Genomic DNA, 18,484 nt, shown 5'->3' on the forward strand with positions numbered 1-18,484 from the left:
AGACGATCAACTCAATTGCTGGTACTCTAGAACTACTTCATATGGATCTCTTCGGTCCGGTGAATGTACAAAGTCTAGGCGGTACTTCTTACTGCTTGGTGATAACTGATGATTACTCACGATACTCGTGGGTATATTTTCTGAAAACGAAAGACGAGACGACTCAGATGGTGAAGAATCTAATTACAAAAGTCGAGAACGTCATGAGTAAATCAGTTAAATTCATCAGAAGCGACAATGGGACAGAGTTCAAGAACTTTGAGATGGAAATCTTTTGTCTTCAGAAGGGTATTGAGCATCAATATAGCGCTCCGTATACTCCACAACAGAACGGAGTAGCTGAAAGGAAGAACCGAACGTTGATTGAAGGAGCCAGAACTATGCTGGCCGACTCAAAGCTTCCTGTGATGTTCTGGGCTGAAGCAGTTGCTACAGCCTGCTATGTTCTGAATCGGGTGTTAACCGTTAAGAGACTTGGAAAAACTTGTTACGAGCTTATGCACGGAAGGAAGCCCAACTTGTGTGGTCTTGAACCTTTTGGGTCTCCTTGTTCGATTTTGAAGACTAACTCGAAATTTGGTGAAGTAGCCGATGAGGGAATTCTAGTCGGTTATGTTGTTGGGACTCCCAACAGACGGGTCTTCAATACGACAACTTGCAAGGTGGAGGTGGTTTGTAACACCGACATTACTAGTTATCAACCGCCAAAACCAAGCAATGGACCTGCTGAGCTTTTTGACTATGTTAAACTGTTTAAGTCGTTTAACGTACCTAATTTGGAAATTGCTGAAGAAGACGAAAGAGTTGTGACGAAGATGATATTTGATGAGGAAGAGGAGCTAGTGCAACATCAGATGACAGAAAAATCTCAGCCTTCCACATCAAACCCTATCGATACCCCTGCGGCCTCAACTGAAGATGAGTTTATTAATCCTTTTCACTCTCAGCCTGAAACTACCATAGATGAGATCTCTTCAAACTTGGAAGACAATTTACATGTCGGTGCTGTTCCGACCACGAGAATTCACAAAGATCACCCTTTGGAGAATGTTATAGGTGATGTGTCCTCGGGTGTACAAACCAGAAGTAGCCTGAATGAGCACACCTGTGTTTATTCAAGCATAAAAGAAACAGGTATAATGAATGAATGTTTGTACTCCTGCTTTATAAGCCAAATTGAACCGAAAAATTATCAAATGGCTTTGAAGGACAGCTCGTGGGTCGAAGCTATGCAAGAAGAGTTGGCTCAGTTCGGGAAAATGGAAGTTTGGACTTTGGTCGAAAAACCAAAGAATGTGCACGCTATAGGCACGAAATGGGTGTTCAAGTGCAAGAGAGATGAAAAGGGGATTATTGTGAGAAATAAGGCGAGGCTGGTTGTTAAAGGTTTTAATCAGCAAGAGGGTATTGACTACAATGAGGTTTTCGCTCCTGTTGCCCGGTTAGAAGCGATTCGATTGTTTTTGGCGTTTGCTGCTTTCAAAAAGATGAAGGTGTTTCAGTTGGATGTAAAGAGTGCGTTTCTTAACGGGAAAGTTGACGAGGTTGTGTATGTTGAGCAACCACCGGGTTTTCCTGACCCAGACTTTCCTGATCATGTATACAGGTTGAGCAAGGCGTTATATGGTTTACATCAGGCACCTCGTGCCTGGTATTCAACGTTATCGGACTACTTGCTGGAAAATGGTTTTGAAAGGGGTTTGATCGACAGTACGCTGTTTGTGAAGAGAGAAGGATGTGACTTCTTACTGGTTCAAGTCTACGTGGATGACATCATTTTTGCTGCATCAAGAATATCCATGTGTCAAGATTTTGAGGCTGTCATGAAGAAACGATTCGAGATGAGTGCTATGGGTGAACTAACTTTCTTTCTAGGATTGCAGGTTGATCAGAAGAAAGATGGAATGTTCATTCATCAAACAAAGTATGTTCATGATGTGCTGAAAAGATTCAAGATGGAGGACAGTTCTCCATATGACACTCCAATCTGCGTCAATCACAAATTGGGAGCTGAATCAGATGGTGACGCAGATGTGGACCCTACTCTGTATCGGGCGAGAATAGGTTCTTTAATGTATTTAACTGCTTCTAGGCCTGATATAATGTTTTCTGTTTGTCTTTGTGCTCGCTTTCAGGCAAACCCAAAGGAATCTCACATGAAAGGTGTGAAGAGGATTTTGCGGTATCTCAAGGGCAAGCCGAAACTAGGATTGTGGTACCCAAAGGGAGGAGACGTTGAACTGGTGGCATATACTGATTCTGATTATGGAGGTTGTAATCAGAGTCGGAAGTCAACAACAGGAGGCTGTCAGTTTCTTGGAGGAAGATTAGTTTCCTGGCAGTGCAAGAAACAGACATCAGTCGCAATTTCAACTTGCGAAGCTGAATACATGGCAGCATCCAACTGCTGCTCTCAGGTTTTATGGATTCAGCAACAATTGCGCGACTATGGTCTGAATTTCTTACTCACTCCTATTTTAATTGATAACACTGCCGCCATCTCAGTAATTAACAATCCCGTGAAGCACAGTAAAACTAAGCATATTGACATTCGTCATCACTTCATACGGGATTGTGCTGAGAAGAAACTGATCAAGATCGAAAAAGTTGATACACTTGAAAATTTTGCTGACTTGTTTACAAAAGCGTTTGATAAATCCAGATTTCAAAACCTAATTGAACTAAATGGGATGATCAATCCCGAGTAACCATGTCTTTGTTTTTGATTTAAAAAAAAAAAAAAAAAAAAAAAAAAAAAAAAAAAAGAGTCTTTATTGCTTAAAATTAGTCGGTTACCTCGGTTTGATGGACATCTCCTCGGATATGTTTTGGTCCTTGTTTTCGACTTAGGAAATGAGGATAGCCATTAACCGGAAGACTGAAAGTAACTGGGGCAGTGTTGACATGTTTTTCTTTCAGTTGCTGAAAATTAGTCGGTCATTCTTAGTAAGAAGGACACATACTTGCATGTGGTCGGTCCAGCTGATCCAATGGATCTTCAGGATAGCCGTTTACCTGATGACTTTGACATGATTGGGGCAATTGAATTCAATACTTTATTTTGGGAAATGAAATTACTTTTCAAGTCTATTACTTCGTAAGAAGTTCTTTGCTGTGTTTAAAAGAAAATTGATCCACCCTTGGAAAATGATATATATACTGACTATGTGTGCCTAACTAGTGAAGTTATTAAGCTTAAAAGGCTTTAGAACAGTCATTGTATGTCATGGTAATTTTAATGGTGCGTAAAAGTGTATGTGATACTAACCTAAATTTACTCGAATTTAATGTGGAAACTCCTTAAGAGTTTTGCATGTCTTCATACATATCTTTTCGAAGGATAGGCAGAAAAGCAACTACCCAGTCATACACGAGCCCGTGAGTGTTCTGATTCCCGTGAAGAAAGCATTTCAAGACACTGCAGTGATCCAGATTCGGGACTTGCAGTAGTTTAGTACTCCGATGAAAACTCTTATGTGTGATTAAAAAAAAAAAAAAAAAAAAAAAAAAAAAAAAAAAAAAAAAAAAAAAATGTACTTATGAGAAGTAGTGACAATAAACACGAGAACCGACACTTCTCAAGATTTCTCAAGTTTGGAGTAAGAAGAAAACGGGAAGCAGACAACGAGTATCTACAAGTTAATCAGACACTATGGGTCGAAGTCAATTCGGGGTGACTTGGGTATAGCCAAATACGCTTTGAGAATAGATAGAAGGCATCATTACCTCTGAGTTGTTGCCAACTTAAATTTTTGAGCTTAACTGAACCTTAATCCGTATCACAGAAACAATGAAAACCATTTAAGTTATTACATGCTTATAACCTGCTTCTCTATGTCATAATACAGCCAAACACGGATCCAAGTGACAGTCACGTAGTTAGTATGATTCCTGTTAGGATCTTTTCTAAAACATGGTGGTCCCCTGACTAGACTGAAATTTGATCCCTTGTTTCGTAAAATAAGTTTTTCCTATTTTTTAAGTTGTATTAATTTTGACTGGTTACTTGGACATGACCATTTTAGTTATAACTCTTTTTGGAAGCTTCCAAGGTTAAATGACAAATTTTTCAAACTTAAAGGGCTGATTTTGTAGTTACTGGCGAAGTTGTTGAATTTGGCGAAGTTGTTGATTTTGGCGAAGTTGTGCTTAACTTCGCCATGGCGAAGTTATTCGTAACTTCGCCAGACAGAACTCCGCCCTATATATGTTCTGTTTCAACACTGTAGCTCTTTCATAAATCTTCCGGCGAACATAAAACCTCAAATCCTTCGGCGATCTTTATACTCAATCGTCTTTTCGATCTTGTGTTTCTTGTTACTATTATTCTTGTGGTATGTGTTATCACTTGTATCTTACCTCTCTCGTTCGTAATAGTTTACCCGGTTCGAGACCTTGGATCGTCGGTCTTTCAAAACCAAGTTTTTCCGACCCTTTGTTACGTGATCATGGACGAGCCTTACGTCTCTTGGGGCTTCCACAGCTGAGGGGGAGTCAACTGATGCAGCGGGTGATGATGTTGTGAATGTTGATGACGATGCTGATGTTGAAGACGTCATCGATGCTTTGAAGGAGTTAGATGAGGAGGAGGTTGATGACTTTGTGAATGATGATGACGATGATGTGTTGCCAGTGGAGGAAATTGAAAGGATTGGAGAAAATATTGATGTGGTGAATGTGTTGGAAGAAGGAGAGATCGTGGATGACGCAGTGGAACATGAGATTCCAGCTGTTGAAAGAGCAGATTTGGGAGATGAGAATGTGGTAGATGATACGGTATGGGAGGAGCAACCAAATTGGAAAGAAGGGTGTGCTCAATGGTTTGTTAAAACTAAGAAGCCTGCAGTGCCAAAAATGTTTAGAAAGACGTATAATATAAAGGGCTATGCAGAGTCGAAGAAAGGTATTATATGCTGGTTGTACGACAAAGAGTTGAAATTATTTGTGATCAAAAGGTACGACGGCATTCAATACTTTAAAAGATTATTGAGATCTCTAAACTCCCTACCGGAATGCGAGGTGAAAGAGTTAGCAAGACTGGGGCTAATTAACAGAAGTAACGATAATATGGCGAGAATTATTGAAAAGATCGTCTGGAAAGAAGCCATCAAAGACAAAAAGTTTGAACTGCTAAAGCCTCAGAAAGGAAGATTGATAGAAGATAAAGATAGGGGAATGAGGGCTGACGGAAAACCATGGATGGTTATGAAGTATAAACCAGTCCGACATCTGAAGGAAGTACCAATGAGAGTCATGCCCAAGAATGTCCTAACAGATCTGAAATGGTGGTATGTGGATTGCGAGACAGCTGAGGCGGTTATGGAAGATGAGGACGAACAAGAAGTTCTTCGGGTTTATGACCCGATGCATCTTGTTAATCTATCGCAGGCTGATCTGGAAGTGCTGAACAACAAGAAGATCTTCTACATTCCTGCTTGGAAGGATCAAGCGAGGAAATATCAAGGAGTTGTGTCGGTTTGTGTGAGAGAAGGGGCGCACGCGTGAAAGTGCAAGATTACAAGACTCAGAGATCAAGATATGAAGCTACTGCCAAGGGGGAGTCTGTTGGTACATGTTTGTCAGTAGTTCATAGTCTAGTATTTGTTATCGAGTCTGTAATATAGTTAATGGTTTGTTTATGTTTTGTTTTGTAAACTAGCGAAGTTATCAGCAAGTTCGCTATGGCGAACTTGCTGATTTAGCGAGGTTACTGACAACTTCGCCAGTGGCGAAGTTGTCGTGTTTAAATACACTGTTTCAGCCGAAACAGAAGAGGACGTGAGTTAGGGTTTTTGGTTACGCTTTGTTTCGTTTTGTTCTCTGTAACAGTGACTTACTGTCACGTGTTTAGTTATTCAATATAACGTGTTTACCTTATAGCTCGTGTTCATTGTTCGTGTATTCAATCTCTACAATATCTACACTCGTACCTATATACGCAGGGATTCCGCACCTGCGTTGTTAGAGATTTCCCGTGTACGATCCGCGTTCAGGAACCTACAAGTGGGACTCAACGCTCCTGACTTGCGAGGAGGTTACAGACCTACACGCATCATACCCAAAGACCAAGCAGGAAACTCGGGAATTTCTGCAAGTGACAAGGACTTCCGCGGGAAGAAACCCCATGGAAAACCTTAAAAAACCCTTTTCAAAAACCATTTGCTTAAGTCCAAAAGTTCACCTCACTTTATTAAACACTCATGAGAAGAACATTGGACTGGGGGGACTTGAAGAGGTAGGTCCCAGCAGAGCCCAGTTGGACCCGCAAGACTCACCTCAAAGAGGAACGTCTGCGCAGAAACCAACTGGATCCGCAGGACCAACCATACTCAGAGACGTGACGTCCTTACGCGCAGTACGCAAGCTGTTCCCGCAGGAAATGCCTCCCAATGGTGAAGGACTCCGCCTGTCCCCGCAGCCTCGGATACAAGCCATCAGGGAAGGCCACCCGCGCAGCAAGGCTACACGCACAAGGCACTTAGCTCTCAATCGTTCAGTGTCACCTGAAGGAATGAGCAAAGCCGGGAACAATCCCGCACAAGGGCGGGAGGGGGAATACTCCCGCCCCAAATAAGCCAGTCCGTACGATACGGGAAGATCTTCTGTACTGTACCTGACGAGGTATGGGAAAAAGATCTGACTAAAGATACGACAGCTTATTGACCACAGTATGGCGAGCAGCATGCTCCTGTACTGTGTCACTATTAGCCGCTGCCTACTCACCAACTACTGCCATACCACGTGCGTAGCCGGCTGTTGGTGGAAAAGGGATAGTACACAGCAGGCCTGGTCACTATCAGCCGCTGCCTACCCACCAACTACCAGCAGGGCACGTGCGTAGGCCACTGTTGGTGGAACAGGAACACTGTTGCAGCCGGCCACACCTCCTTGGAAACCTACCTTCGGCTATAAATATCACAAATGGTATGACCATCTCATCTTATCTTGTATCATCATATTATACCTGATATCTGCTCTAGCAATCTCTTAATATACACTTATATTTAAAGAGCAATCTAGTCTGATTCTCACGCCGGAGGGTGGTCACAAGGAGGAACCACCCCCTTCTCAGTGACAAGCTCACGGTGTCTGTTTTGCAGGTTATCAGAAGAACCATCTTCTCCGGGTCTAACCCCTCGTGGGAAACATCTATCTAACCCCCAGATTATCTATAATCTGCCCCGGGTCACGTAGTGTTTCTTCACATCTCCTCCATTCAAAGCTCAAATCCTAACCCTAACTTACATTTATAAAAAAACAATCTTTACATATCAAAAACATCCACTACCATTAAGTTGAATATTTAATCGCCAGGCTCCAACGACCATCAAATCGTCTCTCCGACAACTTCGCTCCACCTTTATATGACGGTTCTACAACGTCCGGCGAGTCATTGCCACCGTCAATTTACTGTTTGACGTCGGAATTGGAACAATAGCTCCTTCAATCTCTTTTTCCGGCGGCTTCCTTCAACAGATTAACATACCTTAAATCAGCAACCATCCGCCATAGATCTGGAAGCTCCGGCCACTGCCGCCGGCAAACATTTGCTGGAAAACCTTGTGTGTTCGATTTGGGAATGGTTCTCATTTCTCTGTCGTAGACCTTTGTCGGAAAACCAATCGAGCTCACCACCACATCGGAAAACCGTAGATCTTTGCCAAAAAACATCGGAGGTTGGAGATTGTTGTGATTTTGACGAAGGACAAAGGGATTTATGTACATAAGCCATGATTTATTATAGGGTAAATATAAAAATTGTTCAAGAAACAATTTTAATTAGGTTATTATCTTACAAGAAAAGAAAAAGATAAAGAATATAACGAAATTATCAAATTACCCCCGACTTAACGGAAAAAATTAAACGGAGTTAGAAAAAAGTACTAAAATTGCAAGTTTTTTGAAACTAAGGTAGCCATTTACACAAAATAAAAAATAAGTACTAAAGTTGCGTAATTAGCGAAACGACAGGTACTAAAATGACACTTAACTCTAAACTTTATATTGCGTTTATTAAACTATTAAAAACATTATTTGCGTTTATTTTTAATATTTTTATTTAATAATTCTAATACAGGCATAATAAAACTGTACGGTGAACGTTATCTTAGAAAACCCATTTGGCAAGAACTACAACGGATTACTCAGTGCATGAAAGAGAACATGGTTTACCCGGCATGATCGGGAGTATAGATTGCATGCATTTGAAGTGCGGTAACTGCCCAACTGCATGGCGAAGTCAATATACACGAGGTGACCAGAAAAAACCAACGATGAGTCTTCAAGCGGTCTCTTCGTACGACCTTTGGGTTTGGTCGACCTACTTTGGCAGCCTCGGGTCCAACAATGACATAAACGTTTTGGAGGCGTCGCCCGTGGTAGAGAATTACATCTCCGATATCGCACCAGTTGCATCATTTTGGGCTAACGATAACTTTTACCCACATGAATATTGTTTGGAATATGAGATATATCTGGAATATTCTATTATTATCAAAACGTTTAGAGACCCAATTAGAGAAATTATTTTAAGAAAGTATAAGAGTCTTCGCGAAAGGACATCGAGAGGTGTTTCAGGGTTCTTCGCCAACTTTGGCATTACGTTAAAAATCCGTGTCGTGCATGGATATTGGAAAAAATGAGAGATGTTATGTATACGTGTATCATATTGCATAACATGATTTTAGAAGACGACGTGAGATCAATATGTCAACATTATATACCGGGGAATGTCCAACAATAACAACCTCAAGAAACTATGGGGGAGAGGGTGCAAAATACTTATCAAATGCATTCGCGTGATATACATATTGCGCTTATAAGTGATTTGGTTCAACATGTTTTGTCAGTTCAGCCAATTCGAGGCGAAGGTGAAAACGTATCAAGTGGGGATGAAAATAGAGGCGAGGGAAAGTGAAGACAAGCTCGATGGAGACAAAGACGACGAAGAATATGAAAGCAACGAAGAAGACGAAGCGAGTAATTTCTAGTTGTTTTTCTATTTTAGTGTAAAATTTATTTATTTTATTTACCAATTGGTGTCTAGCTGGGTTGGATAAGGCTTGCGCTTTCCTATGGGAGGTCTCAAGTTCGAATCCCACTTCGGGCGGCCTTGAGGTACCCGTCACCAATGAAGTTCTACTAAGACAGGGAAGCCGTAGTGGTGCGGGTTCGATCCTGAGGGTCAGCCCAGATCTGTCGCGGACTGAATGGAGGTGTTTTACCGGCGTCATACCTCTTGCGGGGTGGGGTGATGAGTATCCAAATGGGTACCGGGGTAAGGGTTCCCTCCTCCAACCCTTTTTATTTATTTAATAAAATGTTATTTGGATTATTTTAAATAAAAAAGAAAAAAAAATAACGATGAGGTAATGATTGGAAGGAACTCCATCCACTACACCCCTTTTAGCAAAAGAAAACCCATTTGCTGACGTAGCACCACATGTTGCACAACGCCGATTGGTTCAGCCGGTCTGACCGGGATTCCATCACTGACCAGTCCGGTTATATGTCGTTCGATCGCTATTCAAAAAAGCGGCTGGTTCGAACTTGTCCGACCGGAGAGCTGGACTGGTTGAACCGACATACTATTGAGAAAAAAATGTATTTTTTTATTTAACATTTTTTCAGCCTTAAAACGTTATTTTTGAGGTGAATTTGTTCGGCCGACGAACCGGTAACTGGTAGGCCGTCTGGATCGCTGTCTGATTATATATATATACACACATATAAAAGAGAAGTTTGGTGCCGCTAACCAACTGACGACACCAAACTTTTCCATTCCATTTTGATTTTCTTTTTTAGTTTTAGTAGCATAGCGAACGTAACGAGAACCGACCTAACGACAATTTTTGTTTACGCAATGGAAACAGACTGAGTTCGTGTAAACTCACTTCATCAACGTCTGGGACTGACAATGCTAGGGTTTTGATGCCATTTGGTTTTTTTTGTTTTAGTTCCGGTACCATAACGAACGTAGCAAAAACCGACCAAATGCCAAGTTTCTTTTTTATTTTTTGTTTTAGTTCCAGTACCGTAACGAATGAGAAAGAAACCGACCACATTCGCATAAAGTCACTGCCTTTTGTTTTAGTTCCAGTACAACCGTAACGAAAACCGTCCAACTGCCATTTTTGTTTTAGTTCTGGTATCATAAGAAACCAACTGAATTCACGTCAACTTATCTTCTCAACGCTCGAGACCGACAACACATGAGTTTTACCACCGCCTAAATTTTACCGACCAACCCGACAGAACGCGCCGAATATATTCCTTGTTCAATTATAAAAAACATATGTCAAAGTCATCTAATGTCATACTCCTCCTACACCCACATGGATAGAACAAAATTCATTTTCGTGATTTCACTCTTAAACCCAATCCCACATGCTTACATAACAATACCCACAAGGCCACAATTCTCAGCCTCATATTATCTTCGACAATCACACCCACACCATGCTCTAACCTTTCTTTCCAACAATGACGTCATCAATGGCTTTCTTCTCCTCCACACCAACTACCCATCTTCCTTCTTTCTCTTCATCCTCCAAGACCCAGTTCCCAATTACCCCATTTCACTCTCTTCTTCCTCAAAGGCACCTGCTTTCTGTACCCATTAGAGCCACTGATAATGGGTCTGGAGCAGCCATTGTTGTGGAGGAGAAGAAAGACACGGAGGGTGATTCGCTTGGAAACGGAGCTCTGGTGGCGGCTACGGTGGAGGAAGTTGGTGTGAAGTTTGAAGATCCGAAATGGGTTTCTGGGACTTGGGACTTGAAGCAGTTTCAGAAAGATGGAGAGACTGATTGGGATGCGGTTATTGATGCTGGTGAGTTTTTGCACACCAGGTGTTTGATTAAATGCTTCAATGAGATTTTGTTGATAATTTGCTTGATTTGTGTGGTGTTAGGGTTTATTTAGGATGCCTTTTATTGCATTTACATGAAATTAAAACAAAATTACTTCAATTTGTGGTGAAAACCTTGAATTTCATAGTCCTTAATTGTTCATAAATTCCTGCACACAATTAACTGGACTAGCGATTAATTGGGAATCGGGATTAATCGGATTGAAATTCAGATGTGAATTTTCGAATATACATATATTATATATACTAAATTTTGTTATATAAAAAGTTCAATTTTGACCGATTTTGACCAAATTGGTGACTAGTCCGTTGGCTACCGATTAAAGAGTAATGGGTGATTAATCGACACCTAGGCGCGATTTTTACAACTATGTATTTAACAAAATACAACAAGAACTTGAGCTTTTGGTTTTGATTTTGCCAAAATTCAACACTGGTTTAACCAATTGAGCATCACTGGTGTTGTTGAAAATTCTAAAAATATGTTTATTGTTACTATTTTCCAGAGGTTAAAAGGAGGAAATGGCTTGAAGACAATCCAGAATCTTCCAACAATGACTTCCCTGTAGTTTTTGATACCTCCATTATTCCGTGGTGGGCATGGATCAAACGGTTCCATCTTCCTGAGGCCGAATTACTCAATGGTTAGCACATCTTCCTGTTTACATAACATTAAGAGTTACTTGTTCTTCAGTTGCACATTTAAGATTTAAGTATTAACCATCGTGTTGCAGGCCGAGCTGCAATGGTAGGGTTCTTCATGGCTTACTTTGTTGATAGTTTGACTGGGGTCGGTCTAGTTGACCAAATGGGAAATTTCTTTTGCAAAACACTTCTTTTTGTAGCGGTAGCTGGTGTTCTTTTGATTCGAAAGAATGAGGATATCGAAACGTTAAAGAAATTGATTGACGATACTACTTTTTATGACAAGCAGTGGCAAGCAACTTGGCAAGACGAGAAGAAAAATTAGTAAGAGTGGATAAAATTTAAATCTTTATGATAAAGTTTGAATCTTTAATGTTTGTTGTAGATCAACTTTCTTGTAGCTTATGTTTTGATGATTTAATGGTGTTTATGGAATGTTGTATTTGGGTGAGTATAAGATCACAGCAATTATGTGGTTGAATTTGATTCTAGGTTGTGTTGGTTAATGGTGGATGGGTTGTACTTAGGAGCAGGAAGTACAACCCTCTAATGCATAAGAAAAAAACAAATTTTGGTTTGGTGCCATAATCTTTTTATATATTGAGATGTGCTGGTTAGACCAATAAATGGGTGTATTTAAAATTGGTTCGGTAAAAAGTTTGTGTTGGCTATATTTATTTATTTTATTGAATAAGTCGTAAGCATCACAAATAAAATTTTAAGACTTGGTTTTCAACTTTATGTGTTCAGTTTTTTGTGCATTATTAGTATTTTATAACTTTTACTGAGTTATATATGAATCTTTATATAATAACCATCGTGTCATTTTCATCCACTCCATAATCAAAGATCAAAAGTAGCTTATTTAATTTATAATTATTTATTGAGTCTTATGTGAAGAGTGGTTGATTTAGATGGTAGATGACATGTAAAGAAAAAGTGTTTTATGGTTGCTCTTTTGCGAAGAAAGATAGATTGAAAATTTAAGAAGGGGGGGGGGGGGGGGGGGTTTTGGCTAACAAGTGATATGGGTTATATGACAAGTGAGAGAGAAAGATGAGTTGAAACTCGGTATGAGAATTGGTAGATTGGTAGAATGGTATTGAAGTAGAGAAAAAAATAAAGTGGGATGGAGGGGTGGTGATGAAGCATACCACAATAGAGGTAACCCTGTTCCCACATACGTTACCGCCCCAACCTTCAGGTTTTCACACCATGGCCTTAAGCACTGTTACCATTATCATTATTATCACCACAACCAAATTCGTGTCCACATTGGGATAGCGAATAGCCGGAAGCAGGCTCTCTATTCCTACGGGGTAGAGGTAAGGTTGTCCATATTTTACCCTCCTCATACCCTACCATAGCTTTGCTATTGGTGAGATATACTGGGTACGATGATGATGATGATGATAGCTAATAGTGAATCTCTTGGCTACTTGAATCATCTTCAAGATTCACCAAAAAAGAAAGAAAAAAAAATCAACGTCTTCATCGTCCCAAGTCTCAGGTACCTTCAACCACCATCGACCATCAAACCACCACTCTAATAATTATTGCCACACAATTATATATGTGTACGTATTATATGAGAATATACAAATACATACATATCATTAAAGGAACTCGCCTAAGTACTCGAAACGTTACACTATATCATGTAGGTATGTTATGCATGGAATCCCCTAGCCCTTACCTAGAGTTGTGAAGTAAGCTCCTACTGATAGTTTAAGCAATAGACTTCTTGTAGCCTTGTAAAGCTGTTGGAGTGTTGGATACTCATTTTAAACCTGAACTGAAACCGATATGAATCATGTGGGTGGACTGTGGTGTCTACTTCTTGTTTTATACGAATTTGAGCTTTCAAAATTTATGGGCCTAAAGCAATCACCTATCGAACTCAAAAATCAAAGCGGCCCGTCTTTATTAGCTTTGTCTGTTAACCTGTTTAGTTTTTTTAAAAATTTAATCTAACATAGAGTTACAAACAAAACCAAAATTCAATATTGCACCATAAAAAACTTTCATATCCAATAAACTTTTGAGGTTTCATAACGAGTTATAAAAAATGGACCGATGAACCTTATAGGAGTGTCATTCTTCTTACGCTTAGGGATAATAAGTTTGTTATGGGTCAGACTGTGTTGAAGATAAGATCAACAAAGTTGTTAAAGACGAGAAATCTTGTTTAGATAACCAACATGTATTTATCATTTTTGCCTTTGATATGGTTTGTTCTTAGCCCTAGAGGTGTGCACTTCCTGAACATGGTTCAACGGTTATGCATAGTAATTTTTCGGCCCCTAAGACCTAAAGCTTTGTATCTAGTAGGATAAGATTTGCTATCCGAAAGGGGGTTATGGTGTAGCACTGTAACTTGTTGCCTGTTTCTTTGTCACTTTACTAATTTTAAAACTAGAGTAACCAAACATATTTTATTGTTGGTTTCGTAACAAAAAAAAAAAGATGATCCCTTGTTGACACATAATATTCAGGGTTGCTCAAAAAGCTCACGACTCATATCTTAGCTCGCAGCTTGGTCGATAAAATCTGGAATAAAAATAGCTAAAAAACTTGATTTGAAATTGTCTGAGCCGAGCCGGCTCATTTTTGTAACCCAGCTCGGCTCCACTCATTGTATCTCAATCTAAAGCTCATTTAAATTCAAGCTCGAGCTTAAGATAAGCTTAGCTAACACATCTAATCTCGAGCTCAAGCAAGGTCGGCCTTTAGGGAGGGCTAGGTGGTTGACGGCCCCCGGCCCGACACCCCGTTAGGCCCGATTTTTTTTTTTTTTAAAATTATATGCATTTTTATGAAACCTAATATGTATATTTAATGTTTAAATTCAATTACGTAATAACTAGTTTGGCTTAGTGGCAAAAGGGTATGACTCTCAACCAAAAGGTTGTGAGTACTAGTATGATTTGAGACATGTTTAAGCCTATTTTTATACAAATGTTTTTTATACATCTCAAATCATAAGTATACCCATTTAAAAGTTAAATTGTTTAAAACCAACAATATACTTGTTTAACTTGAGGCCTGAAATATTTGTTGCCTTCCGCCATAATTTTTTTTTTTTGCCTTCTTAAAGCCAGGCAGGAGCTCAAGTTCAAACCCAACTTGACTCCACTCGTGGACATTCTACATATCTTAGTTAACTCCATAAACGTAAAACTCCTAGACGGAAGTAAACACCAGTTGAAATACCAAGGACCGTAAACGTAAATTCACCAATTGTAAGTATAAATTCCAAATCCAGGCTAGCTAGGGTTTGCTTGATTTGTGTTGCCGCCGTAGCCTCCATCTGCTCGTAAGCATGGCCGTCGGGAAGAACAAGAGAATCTCAAAGGGAAAGAAAGGAGGAAAGAAGAAAGCGTAAGTTTAATAATAATAATATATCCAGCATGTTATTTGATTGAATTGAATTGAACTGAATGATATGTGCTATTATTATTAATTAACAGTGCAGATCCGTTTTCTAAGAAGGACTGGTATGATATCAAAGCTCCATCACTCTTCACCACCAGAAATGTGGGCAAAACCCTTGTTACTCGTACTCAGGGTACTAAGGTAATCTAATTTTTTACTTTGCATTCGTACTTGTTTTTATTATATAAGTTAATGTTTTAGTGAATTCAGTGCCTGTAACTTGCTATTTTGAATTGGATATATATCGATGAATGTAACATTATGTTGATTTTCACAAACTGTTAGCTGTAGTTATTTTAGCATGGTTTATTGGCTTGTTTGTCTGCACAAATTGTTCTGTTTTTGAAAAAAATGAATGTTTTCGTGTTTGTTTTGATTGTTTGTTAACGTTGAAGAACGTAAACAAGCACAAAGGAACAAACTAGATTGACATTGTAGTGAGATTTCAATTTTATTAAACTAGAGTAAATTATAATTGGCCTAAGATTTGGTTTGTTTACGGTTCTAGTTATATGGCTTTGTAGTTTGGGTTACGTTGGGTTTATTTTACTAGTTGAAGCATACACTGTTTTTTGCAACTTGGTTTTTAAATACGGTTTCGTGCATTAGAGATGATCAGATTTCATGAACTTTCTAATATATTGCTTTTGAAATTGGTAACTAATGGTTTCTCTTATGTTATCAGATTGCTTCAGAAGGATTGAAACACCGCGTGTTTGAGGTGTCACTGGCTGACCTTCAGAATGATGAGGACCATTCTTACAGAAAGATCCGCCTGAGAGCCGAAGACGTTCAAGGAAAGAATGTGTTGACCAACTTTTGGGTATGACACTATCTTTACCTCAAATCTTTTATCTTTTCATGTTTAATTACTAAAAGGTTGCATTTTATACAGGGTATGGACTTCACAACAGATAAGTTGAGGTCACTCGTTAAGAAATGGCAATCATTGATTGAAGCTCATGTTGATGTTAAGACAACCGACAACTACACATTGAGAATGTTCTGCATTGGCTTCACTAAGAAGCGTGCCAACCAGGTGAAACGCACATGCTATGCACAATCGAGTCAAATCCGACAGGTATGTAACCATTGTAAGGTTTATGTTTGACAAATATTGTTGATTTTTGTTCATTATACTAATACCATGTTACCTATCTTAACAGATTCGTAGGAAGATGAGGGAGATCATGGTGACACAAGCTCAGTCATGTGATCTTAAGGAGTTGGTTCAGAAGTTTATTCCCGAATCAATTGGTCGGGAGATTGAGAAGGCGACATCTAGCATCTATCCATTGCAAAATGTTTTTATTCGCAAAGTCAAGATTTTGAAGGCACCCAAGTTTGACATTGGGAAATTGATGGAAGTAAGTTTTAATGTACTTACATTAGTATTGTTAAACTTATAGTAACTTTTTGTGTATTTTTTTTTCTGTGATGTGTAGGTTCATGGAGATTACTCGGAAGATGTAGGTGTGAAGGTGGATAGGCCTGCTGATGAGGTGATTCCTGAAGCAACCGAAGTTATTGGTGCTTGAGCGAGAGTTTGTTGCTTATTTCCGTCACTTGTTTTGTTTAATTTTATCTACTTCAAACAATATGCCGTGGTGTTTTCTTTTATAGAAATTAGCATCAATGTTTTGACTTGGAAGTTCTATATGCAGTTTCTTGTTTGACATCTTGTATTATGGTGCATTGATCTTCTGTGCTAAATGAGCTTTTTGGTTATGTGTTTAGTTGAAAAGTTGAATAGCTGATGCAGGGTCTAGATCCTGATCATGGCGAGTTGTTCACAGATAACATAAAATTTGTATAAACTTGTTACTGAGGTTATAATTCGTAAAAAGACATACAATTAGTTTATTTTAATAAACCATTGCAAGTAACCAACACCTTGAATTTATACTTTCAGCGAAGACTTTACCAAAAGTAAAATTACACCATTATTTCACATTGAAAAAGATAAGATGCATATTTAAAACGTTTAGCCGACAATTAACCATTCATGGGGTAGTCACACCCGCAAACATTAAAATACAAACACAAATTAAAACAAGATCAAGTGATAAATGTATTCAAACACACTTACATCCACATTTGAAATGACGAGGAACTTTTCTACCACATTTTTTTTTTCGACGAGTCTAATGGCTCGGTGGGGGCCCCCGATACCTGCAATTAATGTGGGCGTGACTTCGGGACATATGCACTCTGCGTGGCTAACCTTAACTCTGCGGCAACACTCTTGGCTTGGATCTCCTCCTTGCAACACCGAATAGCATGCGCTCACCCCTAATTCTTTCTCTCGATGGCATTGAGCAGGGCTTGCCCTGCTTTTGACACGCTCAACACGGGCATGGCTAGCACCATCACCATGATGCACACAGTCATGACAGTAACACCACCACCCATCTCTTTGGCATGTGTTAATGGTTTTGGTGACTTGGTGTTTTATATACAAGAGTTATGGGTAGTGAATAGCTAGATAGTGAGGATGACCACATACATTTTAGGTATAAAATATTAAATATCCTTCTGCTATTAATGGAGGCTTACGATGTGCACACATCGGGTTTTGGGTTTAAATTGTTTCAGATTTAGTCAACAAAAGTTAAAAGTGGGTTCTTACGAAATCAGGTAGAGTTGTAAACAACTTTTGAGGGGGGGGGGGGATCGATTTTGGCCAATTTGAAACTGGTTTCAACTAGTTTAGGTCAGGTTTGATCGGGGTTCAAACTAGTTTCAGAGTATCTAGTTAGAACCCGATTTCAACTCTATGGATCATGTCAGTTAAAAACCGGATTCTATAAGGTTCTGGTTTTTATTAATCCCAACAATCACTGGTTGTTGTTGATCACAACTAACGAATTAACTAAGAACGATCCCGGTTTTTATGATATTTGTTCCCAATGGCTCGCTACTAACCGAATGCTAACGCCGTTAGTTGCAGGTCGTCTGAAAATTGCCGTTATGAAGTCCATACCCTATTAAATTTGCAACCTTTTTGTAATTAAACATACCTAATTAAATGAAAAATTAAAAAGATATGAGGTAAAGATAGCGGCATACCCAAAAGTTGGTTAATACATTCTTTCCTTGAACGTCTTCGGCTCTCAGTCGGATCTTTCTGTAAGAATGGTCCTCATCGTTTTGAAGGTCAGCCAGTGATACCTCAAACACACGGTGCTTCAGTCCTTTTGCTGGAAAACTCAACTTGAACACCACCACCACTAATTGACCACCAACCAATCACTTGAGCACCACCAACTGTTTCCGACAATGGTTCTAGGGTTCCGACGACTTCAATAATTAGGGTTTTTCCTAGAAAAAGGTTCCTAAAGGTTCAATATAAGGTTACAAAATGTCTGAGACGAAAATGTTGAGTCTTCCCTAAAAAATGTGAGTTTTCAAAGACAACCAAAGATGATAATTGAGATTAATAAAAACCAATACACTTTTTTTTCCACTACCACAAACATTTTAGGCATAAAGTGCTATAAGTATAAAAAATGGCTATTTTTTTATTATCCCTTT

General features: G+C 39.2%; 2 protein-coding genes across 2 annotated transcripts; both read left to right on the top strand.

The window, feature by feature from the left end:
• Positions 1–10,384: 10,384 nt before the first annotated feature.
• On the top strand, positions 10,385–12,093 carry LOC143602876 (light-harvesting complex-like protein 3 isotype 2, chloroplastic). Its single transcript, XM_077079854.1, has 3 exons — positions 10,385–10,831; positions 11,377–11,514; positions 11,605–12,093. The coding sequence occupies exons 1-3, from the start codon at positions 10,483–10,485 to the stop codon at positions 11,838–11,840; spliced, it is 723 nt and encodes a 240-aa protein (XP_076935969.1). The 5' UTR covers positions 10,385–10,482; the 3' UTR covers positions 11,841–12,093.
• A 2,617-nt stretch (positions 12,094–14,710) lies between these two features.
• On the top strand, positions 14,711–16,633 carry LOC143602877 (small ribosomal subunit protein eS1). Its single transcript, XM_077079855.1, has 6 exons — positions 14,711–14,896; positions 14,986–15,091; positions 15,636–15,773; positions 15,846–16,031; positions 16,117–16,317; positions 16,396–16,633. Exons 1-6 carry the CDS (start codon positions 14,838–14,840, stop codon positions 16,486–16,488), a joined length of 783 nt encoding a protein of 260 aa, XP_076935970.1. The 5' UTR covers positions 14,711–14,837; the 3' UTR covers positions 16,489–16,633.
• The last annotated feature ends 1,851 nt before the right edge of the window (positions 16,634–18,484 follow it).

This window comes from Bidens hawaiensis, unplaced genomic scaffold, assembly GCF_021521415.1.
Source record: "Bidens hawaiensis isolate Kalapana, Puna unplaced genomic scaffold, B.hawaiensis_p1.1 tig00059993_1, whole genome shotgun sequence".
NCBI lineage: Eukaryota > Viridiplantae > Streptophyta > Magnoliopsida > Asterales > Asteraceae > Bidens > Bidens hawaiensis.

Bases quoted from the DNA above. Each gene is read 5' to 3' on its own strand.
- LOC143602876 (XM_077079854.1), top strand. From the start codon at position 10,483: ATGACGTCATCAATGGCTTTCTTCTCCTCCACACCAACTACCCATCTT. The intron at 10,832-11,376 runs GTGAGTTTTTGC...ACTATTTTCCAG, and splicing joins GGATGCGGTTATTGATGCTG to AGGTTAAAAGGAGGAAATGG. The intron at 11,515-11,604 runs GTTAGCACATCT...ATCGTGTTGCAG, and splicing joins TGAGGCCGAATTACTCAATG to GCCGAGCTGCAATGGTAGGG.
- LOC143602877 (XM_077079855.1), top strand. From the start codon at position 14,838: ATGGCCGTCGGGAAGAACAAGAGAATCTCAAAGGGAAAGAAAGGAGGA. The intron at 15,774-15,845 runs GTATGACACTAT...CATTTTATACAG, and splicing joins ATGTGTTGACCAACTTTTGG to GGTATGGACTTCACAACAGA. The intron at 16,318-16,395 runs GTAAGTTTTAAT...TGTGATGTGTAG, and splicing joins ACATTGGGAAATTGATGGAA to GTTCATGGAGATTACTCGGA.